The sequence below is a fragment of the Electrona antarctica genome (genome assembly GCF_951216825.1).
Source record: "Electrona antarctica genome assembly, chromosome: 5".
Classification (NCBI taxonomy): domain Eukaryota; kingdom Metazoa; phylum Chordata; class Actinopteri; order Myctophiformes; family Myctophidae; genus Electrona; species Electrona antarctica.
Window position 1 is genome coordinate 24,270,906 of NC_136810.1, and position 12,040 is coordinate 24,282,945.

The 12,040-nt window shown below is 41.9% G+C and overlaps 1 protein-coding gene across 1 annotated transcript in view; it reads right to left on the reverse strand.

Annotated features, from left to right (window-relative positions):
• The window catches only part of LOC306923907 (A disintegrin and metalloproteinase with thrombospondin motifs 20), a gene marked incomplete at its 5' end in the record, with an annotated part of 154,198 nt that overhangs the window by 46,410 nt on the left and 95,748 nt on the right, over window positions 1-12,040 (reverse strand). Inside the window, 3 exons of the mRNA XM_079502253.1 lie at window positions 6,084-6,260; window positions 8,050-8,211; window positions 10,197-10,475. Coding sequence (XP_079358379.1) covers window positions 6,084-6,260; window positions 8,050-8,211; window positions 10,197-10,475 — 618 coding nt within the window. The remainder of the gene's footprint in view (window positions 1-6,083; window positions 6,261-8,049; window positions 8,212-10,196; window positions 10,476-12,040) is intronic.

Genomic DNA, 12,040 nt, shown 5'->3' on the forward strand with positions numbered 1-12,040 from the left:
AGTCCACAAGATGGTAACATACTGTATTTCGGCAGGTCACCAATTTCACCATAATTTGCCATGCTGGAGTGACCGAGTGTGAGTGAGCGAGTGGCCGAGATTTTGGGTATTGGAATTTGGCTTAAAAGCACTTGCCTATCACCTCCTCATGAACAGGAGCACTGAGTTTTACAGGTGATGCGACTGTGAAGGCAAACTGCTCTCAGGTGACCAGTCCTATTCTGTACTGTTATGTTGATGCGGGTCCTAATTTCCTACTAATTGCCCCAAATTACTTTGGGGTACTTTGGGGCAATTAGTAGGAACCCTGAGCTGACATCAGTTTTACAGGTGATGCGAATGTGAAGGCAAACTGGTCTCAGGTGACCAGTCCTATTCTGTACTGTTATGTTGATGCTGTTGGGCAGAAACCTCGTAACAAAAAATTTCATATTTTTAAGTTATTATTATTTTTTGTAAATGAATGCCAGATTGTATGTCATAATAATATTATGACACTATCATATTATATTATTAAAGATTCAGACTTTATCTTGGGGGGGGGGGGGGGGGGGGCAAATGCCTACAATGACACAATGCACAAAATGTGGACATCAGGTTGAAAGTGTGTCTGTGGGATTTTATTTTAAGTATTTAACCAATTCAAATTATGACTAAAGAACTACAACTAATTCCACTACTTGAATCCAATGGAATGTAAGTTCTTGTTTACCCTCCATTTTGGACATACAAGGTTTCTGCCCGACACAATATACTGTATGTTCAGATCACTGTGTTGTACTACAGACGTTCTTTATACTGTATGTTCAGATCACTGTGTTGTACTCTACACAGACGTTCTTTATACTGTATGTTCAGATCACTGTGTTGTGCTCTACACAGACGTTCTTTATACTGTATGTTCAGATCACTGTGTTGTACTCTACACAGACGTTCTTTATACTGTATGTTCAGATCACTGTGTTGTACTCTACACAGACGTTCTTTATACTGTATGTTCAGATCACTGTGTTGTACTCTACACAAACGTTCTTTATACTGTATGTTCAGATCACTGTGTTGTACTCTACACAGACGTTCTTTATACTGTATGTTCAGATCACTGTGTTGTACTCTACACAAACGTTCTTTATACTGTATGTTCAGATCACTGTGTTGTACTCTACACACAATATACTGTATGTTCAGATCACTGTGTTGTACTACAGACGTTCTTTATACTGTATGTTCAGATCACTGTGTTGTACTCCACAGACGTTCTTTATACTGTATGTTCAGATCACTGTGTTGTACTCTACACAGACGTTCTTTATACTGTATGTTCAGATCACTGTGTTGTACTCTACACAGACGTTCTTTATACTGTATGTTCAGATCACTGTGTTGTACTCTACACAGACGTTCTTTATACTGTATGTTCAGATCACTGTGTTGTACTCTACACAAACGTTCTTTATACTCGCCATTTTGGACATTTGAGCAACAATATCACTGTATTCTGCAGTAAGTTAATACTGTACACATACAGGCTCATGTAACTGTATTAGTGTTGCAGTGTTAACGGAGAACTTCAGCCATATTCAACATTACCCTCATATAATTGGTCCTCACTAATGCTCATTGTAAGATGGCACCATTTCCGTCTACTCACTCTGCGTGTCATCATTTCAGAAACCTGCCTACCAGTGACATCAGTGGCGGCTATTCCAAGTTAATAAAAACTACAGCCTCTCTCTCGCTTTCTTGTTTGAATGGGCGGGAATGGTTCCATCTTATAGACGAATCTGCGGAGCCGTACCCTGTACCTGTATACTGTAGGTCAGACAGCTGTATGCAATCAATGCTGCGGTGTCAAGCTGCGCTTAATAACCCATTCTGGATGGGATGCTTGGTGTTTTAAGCATTATGTTATAGTATTGAAAAAATAGCAGATCGACAAGCTTGTAGCGCAGCACTGAGTGCCGCGCTACGAGCTTATAGATCTGCTATTATTTTTTAAATCGTGAAAATTTGGCGCACATCTTTGAATATATTCTTTCAGAGTGAACGTTTTTAACTCAAATCTTTGCTTCTGGAACAACAGATGGGGGTCGTCGGCCAATTACATTTTTACAATTACAGTTTTTGGGGTCCTTGATATGAAATAGTTTGAGAATCACTGACATAGAAACATAGGTTTTTCAGAAAAGTGTCATGATTTAGATGACATGTAGAATCTGTTCTCATTGTCTAAATGGGTTAACTTGACACCGCAGCTATGATTGCGCCCAGGGCAGCCTGTGCGGATTCGTGTATAATGAGCGTTAGTACCAGTTGGGTTGAAAACAGGTGAAGTGGTCCTTTAAGACTGACGTTTGTCAACAATGACAAATAATTCAAGTAAGTGTTACGGAATCTAAAACTGGAACAAAACGTTAAAGCTGTAACAATGAATACGCTATTGTAAACAAATAAATAATTTTCATTAAAAAAGAAATCCTTCAGAAATATCAAAACTGGCCCAAGGATGAAAGCGAAACAGCAACAAAATGACTAGAACATTCTAAGGAGGTATTTGTGTGCTTATGGACGCTGATGAAATTCATTATATCAACAAAGTGATTCTCAACCTGTGGGCCGGGGCCCACTGGTGGGCCGTGAGGAAATTGCAAGTGGGCCCTCAAATAATTGGCAAAACGCTAAGATTCAAATGATAAAATATCAATCATGTAACAGTATTTACGGTATGTATAAAAGAAAAGTATTGTATTTTTACTATAAAAAGAAAACCTTGATTAACATACCGGTAAATAATAACTTATAGTTTACTATGTTGGTTGCATTGATCCGAGCGGGAACACAAAACAATGCACATAATAATAATAATAATAGCCCCACCCATCTGACCACTTAACACTTAATGGGTGGAGCGCGAATAATTTAGAGATGTCCAAGTGGGCCCTGAACCAGATAAAGTTGAGGAGCACTGTATCAATGGCGTGAATCTCGTTTGTGTCAGAGCATAGGCATGGTCTGGGCATGGTAACGCCCCGCCTGCCTCTGATTGGCCTACCGACACTGCCCGTCTTGACTGTCCTCCGAGATGCGAGGTTACTCCGTGGTGGGAAAATAATACAAGAGAATGACAGCTTGGCACGCGCGACAGAATGCGAGAATGCAGCCTTGTAAATAACTTGTGAGTTTTATTTTTGTATAAGAGGCAAACTAATATTGTTTATGCCGTTTGCTTTGATGGAATAATTGATTGAACATGTCAAGTAGTACATGCACCCACATCAAAATCATATTACCACATGTACACCGTAATATGATTTGATTTGGGTGTGTTCTAAATAAAGTGTTTGTGTTGATTGTGTAATTTATTTGTATGTGTAAGTAAACGTTCACCTTTATATCCTTTTTAGTATAGTATTAGTTTACTATAATTAGATTAATACACGATAATCACTAACACTTTATTTAGAAGTTCACACCCAAATCAAAATCATGTGCAACATACACGTGTGTTCAATATTTTTTTCAATCAAAGCAAACGGCATAAACAATATTAGTTTGCCTCTTCCACAAAAATAAAACTTACAAGTTACAGACAGTTCTCTTGTATCATATCGTACTTGTATTATTTATTTCCCACCACGGAGTAACCTCGCATCAGACTATCCAGCATAGCTATATCCACCTCGAAGGACAGTCAAGACGGGCAGTGTCGGTAGGCCAATCAGAGGCAGGCGGGACGTTACTATATGCCTATGATCGGACGCATAGATTCACGCGTATCAATGTAGTGAAAGACTTTCAGATGAAAGCCTCAAACAGAACCTGCTATAGCATCGGCTAGACCATAAAGTCCAGCATCCGCATTCGTAGCTTGATGTTTTTGCACTGAAACTGCACTAATTCTGACACTGTTACTGTATATGAAAGTAGCACAATAAATAAATCCATTATAAGACCTAGAAATGTGTTAAAAAAGACAATCTCTATTTTCATGAGACAAATATGGCATCAATGATGTAAATATTTTGTAGCACCTTGACATGGACAAAATTAACAAAGAAACAAAACAAAAGTAAACAAAACAAAACAAAGAGTTCATATTCACTCACAACATCTAATGTTGATGCTGCCCTGCTCTGTTGTGCCTGATTTATACTTGGTTGTGAGTTTGTAGATCAGCTATTTACGGGGTGCGACACCAGGGACGTACAGAGAGTGTTAGAGGGGCAGGGGTTGAAATCCCGTAAGAGGACACTTTTGGACAAAAATAGCGGGAAAATATCTACAAGCTCACAACGCGTTGAGAGCTTTTAGATCAGCCATTTTCGGGGCACAACCCAGCACTCCTTAGCTAGTGCATGGAGATGCGGTGTACGACATGGATTTCTAAATACATTTGTTCAACACAAAATACTGTGTTCAAGTTCAGGAGACTTCGGGAAAAAAAGCAATTATCCTAGAATGCTGGCATGGAAAGGTGTGGCATTTGCATTTCTGTCACCACAGTAAATGCTGCATTCGTGGTCTGGAGAGGGCAGTTGTTTCACAGACGGGTAAAAGGGCAGGGGCTGTCTATGTGTGCACGTCCCTGTGCGACACCACCGCACAACTAAGTATAACTCACCCTTTAGTATGGCTTTCATTGGAGGCAATGTCTCGTCTTGTCTTTCTGTACATATTGATGAGTACACTGAAGTGCACCCCATGTCGTCTGTCAGGCAGAAACCTCACATCTCCATAGTTCAACCTTTTAAAAGAAAATCCTACTTCGTGCAAAATGAGTCAACATAGCTGATCGACATGTTGTGACCTTGTAGATCTGCTATTTTAACTATTTAAAAAAGGAACAATTTTGGACATACAAGGTTTCGACCTAACAGTGACAATATTTAGACCTGATTAGTGACCATAAGTAAAACTAGATATAGTCACGTTGTAGAACACGCTTGTATATTTTCCTATATTCATCGTACAGTACTGTATGTATGCTATGCACTACACTGCAAATTGAAACATAACATAATCTTGACAATTAGTTGATACTTCGCTGTAACCTTTCTATCTTCGTGCTTGTCAAACCCACATGAACGTTAGAACATTTCTTTGCTACTGGTAAAGGCACTTTGGACCGTTTAGACTGCTTAAAATTCCCCTGAAGATATAAGGCTGTTTTTAAAATTGCATTTCAGATTTAAATGTATGAATACAAAACAAAAGAAATAAGAACTCACAATATAAAAAAATACTAATGAAGTGTGTTATTTTGAAAAATATTTTCCTCTGTACAAAAACTGTGGTTATCCATGAAGAGACGAGAGGTCTGAACCAAGAGCACCAGTAAAAAATATTAAATATTATAATTCAAATATGAAAAACGTATCTACGAGAAAATTTAAAAAGAAAATCACACTGTACAAAAGATACATGTACAAAAACACAGTAACAAGTCAGTTGTTGCTGTTCAAATAAAGATCAAAATATTAAAAACTCTTATACACAAATATACACTTGTGTACTTCGGAATACAGGGTGAAGAAGACAGCAATAACAGACAATGTTTACTTCAAGCTTCACATATGAAATAAATATTTTTTTTTTCAGTTTTTTGAGTTATTCATTATTGCCTCTACAGATATGGTGTTGTCGGACGACACTGTCCCTCTAATTTATCGGTTTTAATTTGGAGCCGAAGGCTCAGATTGGGATCCATGTGTATTTTAATCCCTAAGTGGAGCAGCATTCTGTGTATTTATTCATTTTTTTCTCTCTTTTTTCCATTTCTTTCTTTTTTCTCTCCTTTGTTTCTAATCAGTACCATGACACTTTGCAGGGACCGTTTTGAGTTGGGGCCGCCACGCCTTGGTATATCCAACAGCAACGCTAGCTAGCTAAGCTAACGCTCTATTGACTTTGCTGACGTTTTTAGGGCTTAAACGCACGCACAGTTTAGCGCAAAAGGCCTGGAAGTACCGTTACTCTCCCTGTGATTTTTTCTTTTTAGGACACACACCCCGTCTACTTACGGTGATGTGGCCCCCCCAGTGAGGAGGACAAACGGATGGGGGGAGAAGGAAGTACTATCGTACCGGCTTCCATGGGCGTCGGTGCCAGGCGGCGGAGCCGGGGCAGGGCTGCAGGTTGCACTGCTCCATGTCCGGAGGCTTGTCCAGGACGTCACAGTTGTGGTCGTTGAGTCTCTGGCCGCTGGGCCGCTGGCACACCACCAGGCGTGTCTTTCTGCCGCCTCCACAGCTTTGCGTACACTGAGGAAATAACAATAATTGTTAATATAATTAGTGGTGGCATAAAGTACTCCGTAGTAAATTTTACAAGTAATGCAAAATGTGACTTGAGTAAAGGTACTAAGTATTTATATATACTTAGTAAGTATTGGCATCACAATATGTGCACTATGAAAGTTAAAGTGGTTATGTCCTGTCTGTGGGTTACAACAAATATTTAACTTAATGAAAAGTATTAACAAGAGCTTGTGACTAAACAACAAATACATGGCATCTGTTTGTTCCAATTTCTATTCCTGATGATTATGTTAATACAATTTCAATAATATACTAATTTGCTAAGTACCAAGTTAACTAATACCAACTGTATTGGATGGATGTAGCTTCCTACTCTTCCAACCTGCTGGTGATGGGTAGGACCTTTGAATTAGATTTGAAGCAGACGGCATGCCAGATTGGACACTTGATGTGCCGCCACCTTTATGGTAGCCTGGACATTATTGCAGTTGCCTCTCTCAATAGGGAGAGGGAGACAATGGACATAACACTTAGGAATTGTATAGTAGCTTAGTTGACCCTCAGTCAGTTCTCAAAGTGGGGTCTGTAAGTAAGTACATTTTATTTATAGAGCACCTTTCACAGACAATGACAGCCCTCAAAGTCCTTTACAGGTTTAAAACATATAAAACATAGCACTATAAAATAAATGAGTAAAATAAGCTGTCAGACGGCCAATCATTAAAAGGCTGCTGGCACATAAAGTTAAGTAAACGCCTGTCTGAACAGGTGGGTTTTTAATAGTCTTTTAAAATTGTCAACAGAGGGCAGGCACAAATCTTAAGGCCAGGGGAAGGTTATTCCACAGTCGGGGGGCAGTGCAGGCAAAGGCTCGGTCACCTTTGGTCTTGTGAGGGAAACAACCAGCAGGCCCTGGGCTGAGGATCTCAGTGACCTTCTGGGAACATATGGACGGAGGAGGTTGCATATGCCAGCGCTTGATTGTGAGGAGGTCTGTAGGTGATTAAAAGAATCTTAAACTGGATCCTAAAATTGATGGGAGCCAGTGCAGGGGGGCAAGGATAGGGGTCATGTGACATGTTCTCCTGGACCTAGTGAGTAGCCGGGCACTGCTTTTGAACCAGTTGTAGGCAGTTTAGAGTTATTGAGGTACAGTACGTGAAAATGAGTTACAATAGTCTGGGGACCCCCATGGGTCCTTGGGGGGGGGGGGTATACTTTGTGACACGTCGTACGTTTGGATCATGTGACCGGAAAAAAACAACTGACGCTCGCTTCTGGGGCTGCTAATCGAGTCTCCAATGCAAAGCTATGGAGACATGGTGGCATGGACCGAACGGCTGTGTTTCTCTGTCTTGTTGTCGATGGCGATTGTGGAATGTCGAATATCCGACATTAGGACAAGCGATCGTGCTATTTTAAGGCGCACGTTCGTGCAATGGGAGCTACAGTACGTTCACGATCGGGTGATTCTTCAAAGGTTAGTGAAAAACATCGGCAGGGATCGGGAGTTAAAGATTAATTTATAACGCAGTCAACGTGTAAACAACATGCTGGTCTCTGCACAAACCTTTTTCAAATGGGTCTGCGGTCAAATACGTATCAATTTGTGTGTCCTTTGAAAACCACTGCTTTAGATTACAGGGGAAGGAAGTGAAAAATTTACATTTAGATTTATGGGCCTTCAAGTGACTCCCTCTCAGAGAGAGAGAGAGAGAGAGAGAGAGAGAGAGAGAGAGAGAGAGAGAGAGATGTCATCCTAGTGTCGCTGACATAAAGCATGTATGCTCACCTCTCCCCAGATCCCATAATTCCACAGAGGACATGGTCCTGAGTCGCAGCTTTTGGACTCGGCAGGTTTGACCCTCTCGTCACAGTAGCTGTTGCTGCGCCCGTCCGCATCCTGGCAGACCACCACCCGTCTCTGGAAGCCCCCCGCACATGTACTGGAGCACTGGAGGAGGGCACAGAACACATGGCTTACACGTTGGCTCTTCGCAAATCATTCACACATACTCCATTGAAACCTCAAAGTGCGACAGGGTTTAAAAACAGTGCTGTGGATGCACTTATGTGTCAGAACTAAGGGATAGCTTGTATTCAGTCCTGAAGGAGATATTTGCATTCAAATGTGGATACAACCATAATCTCAGGACATTTAAACCAAGTAATTGTATTTTGTATACCCCCGGTTTACTATGCAATGCATTATAGGACACAGACCTCCGTAACCCTTACGGGTCCATTTGGTTCCAGTTTCACACCCTCAGGAGTTACCAGTCATTCACTGGACCCCCTTTGAGAACCACTGATTCAAACCACTTAAGTACAATATAATTCACATTATGACACATAGTGAAAATAGCCCATATAAATGCATCATGTTGTGAGATATTGACATGTATTTAAAGATTTACCCAAATGAGGGACTGGTTGAAAGTGGTTAATGTTCTCTGGTGTAGGGAGAAAATGCACACACATACAGTAGCCTACACACACGCTTGCACGTTCTCTCTCTCCCTCTCTCTCTCTCTCTCTCTCTCTCTCTGTTCACCTGACTTCAACCGAGACCTTGACCAGCTGCAAAATGCTCCTTCCACAGACAGAGCGCATGATTGTTTAAAAACAGTCTGGCAAACTGTACACTGCTCAGCCTTGGACGGAGCAACAGGTACACTCTGTGTCCAATTAAAAAAATGACAACACCCCCCCCCCCCCCCCCCCCCCCCCACACACTAATGTCTGTGGCGTGGGAGTCTGTACACTACAGTCCCACCACTATAAAGCACAGTATGGGGTGCAGGCATTTTTGTCCGACAGTCCGATTGTCCGACACCCGATCCAAACACTAACCTGACCCTAACCGCACGTGGACGGGAGATTTGTAACCGGCCACGGGTGATTTGTAACCGGCAACTCATGACAGGAGCCACGGGTGATTTGTAACTGGCCACGGGTGATTTGTAACTGGCCACGGGTGATTTGTAACTGGCCACGCATGTCAGGAGCCACGGGTGATTTGTAACCGGCCACGGGTGATTTGTAACCGGCAACGCATGTCGGGAGCGACGGTGTTGTCGGGCTAAAATAATGTTGGTATGTCGGATAAACGTCTGCACGCCCACAGTATGCAGGACACTGCCTGAATATGATTCACACTGTAGCTGTTCAAAGCTCATTACACCAAAGCCCGGTCGGTCCTGTTAAAAGCTCATTACACCATACAGTAGCAAAGCCCGGTCGGTCCAAGCGCAAAGCCCTGCAGGCACGACCTTAAATGTCCTTTTGGTCTCACTCTATCGTTTGTTCATTCCTGTATCCGTTGTTTGTTCGTTCCATCTTTCTCTAAGCTAATACATCTAGTGCACTGTAGAATCTAAAGCAGTGGTTCACAACCTGTTCTGGACCAGCAGTGCACCCTCTTGAAAATGTCTAAAGCATTGGGCATTTTCAGAGCATGTTTATTTTAGTGGTACACATCCCCTCCACATGGAGTCCACCGTAGTACGGTCTTCGCTTCCTGTCCTCATTTAATAGTCCTTGTGGGCAACCAGGAAGTGCAGCCCGCCACCACACTACAGTGTGCCTTCACTCTAAGCTGCGGTGGACCCGCGATGGAGTTGTTTTGGTCTGCACGATGTCCGGAATGGAATTATAACCCCCGGATTTTGTCTCATTTTGAGCAGAAAAAGGAGTAATAAGCATGTGCGCGTGCACGGTGGATCCGTATGTAGGCTGTACTATGTGAGTAAAAGCAAAAAAAAAAATATATATATATATATATATATATATATACACTATATATTTAGTCTTGGTTTTAGTCATCATAGCTTAGTTTTCATTTAGTTTACAGTTAGTTTTCGTCAGTGAAAAATGGTAGTCGACGAACATTTTTCGTCTTAGTTTTAGTCTACGAAATCAACACTGGTGCATACATACCGCTCCCCAGGGTCCCGTCCTCCACTGGTTGTCGGCCGAGGGCACGTTCCAGCTGCTGTGCCCGGGGTGGTGTCCGGGGTCGCGGGGGTTGGGATACCCGTAGGGCTGGTCGTTGACCCGCTGCCGCTGGTGGACGGACGGGCAGGGCGCCGCCGTGCACTCCTGCTCCGTGCCGGGCCTCTCGTCCGGGTCGCAGAAGGCCTGGTCCACGGGCTGGTGGTAGTTGGTGCAGCGCACCTGCCTGGTGGCCCCACCCCCGCCACCACACGTCACAGAACACTGGAGATATAATGAGCAAAGAGAAGAATGGCAGGTCAGCATCCCACTTACTGTACATACAGTACTGTATGTCTCGTCGCTGTCAGGCGGAAACCTTGCGTGTCCAAAACGGGTTATTTTCAGGAAAATGGGGAGGAAAAGAAGCAGAGTTCCAATGTTTGTAATGTAGTTATTATTTAGTCACAAGCTCTGTTAATAGTTTTTCGTTCAATATATACTGTAAAACCCACAAACATGGTTAAAGGGAAATACCACTCATTTTCAACATTGAACTATATAGGTGGGTGGAAATATGAAAAATGTCCCCCTCTTTAGTGTTGCCTAGAACTGGATAATAATGAGGTCACATGGCAACGTGTTGTGATTTGTGAGTTTATAGGCTGTTGTTGCTAGTTTGGTGTGACACCGTAGTACTGTATGATGAACTAGGGACATTACAATAGACACATAAAAGTTGAAATATGGAGAGATTCTGCCCGACATCAATGAAATTATAAATCGTCGCCGAATCCATAATTCGATCGGAATGCACTTATCCAAATATGGTTTTGACTACTAATTTTCTAATCCATAAACAAAAGTCAAATTCAGAATTTACACACGGTTGCCAAGTAGTGTTTTGTAAACACTGTGGTAGCTTCTCTCCCACTGCAGCTCCAGTATAAAGCACAGAACCTCCTCTAAGCTCTGATGTTATCACAGCTGGAGCTGTTCCAGTGATCAAGGCTTTAACTGTGATAGTGGATGCATTTTGTGTACTAGTAGGCCTACTAACCCTAGAATAGTATGGAGCAGCTATTCCCAATATATTATATATATGATTGAACCAATGAAAAGTATTAAAAAGCGCTTGGACAAAAACCTCCACTTGAGCTGAATGGGTTTTTTTTAATTTCCTGAAAAATCTACATTTTGGAGTTACTGTAGGTGGTGTCTTCCAGACAGCAGAGATATGTTGGTTTCATTGATCCAAGCCGGAACACAATCGATTTATTGACCATTCAAATAAACATGCTCTGAAAATGCTCTGCTCTGCCACAGAAGTACCTCCCCTAAAGAATAAAGATGTTTCACATTTCTTATGTTTTATGCTTTAACTTCAATCTTACAATGCAAGTCAAACGGTCTTTGTTTTGGGAGCACCAAAGGAGTATATAGAGTATAGACCAAGAATCTGCCGTTATAATATCAGTGTAAATTATAGCCTTTATGCAATTTAGTTTCCCCAGTACCTGCGAAAATTGTTCTTCCATGCACTGGCAAGAGAAACCCTAAATCTGTCTATTAATGATATGAGTCTTGGCTCTCGTGTTGTTGAGCTTTGGGAGAGGCTTGCTATTAACGTTCACAAATCAAGGCCAAACACTCCAGACATCACATGAATAACATATGTGCATTCAGACTGAATAGGGGTGACTTCCTCCCCCTTTACTGTATATTCTTCGAATGAAACAAAGAAACTTGAATAATCTGTGGCCAGTATGCCTTGGTGATGATTGTTTGCAAGAAGAATAGCTCCAGATGCACAGACACACAAACAGACACACACCCACCCCCAGACCGAC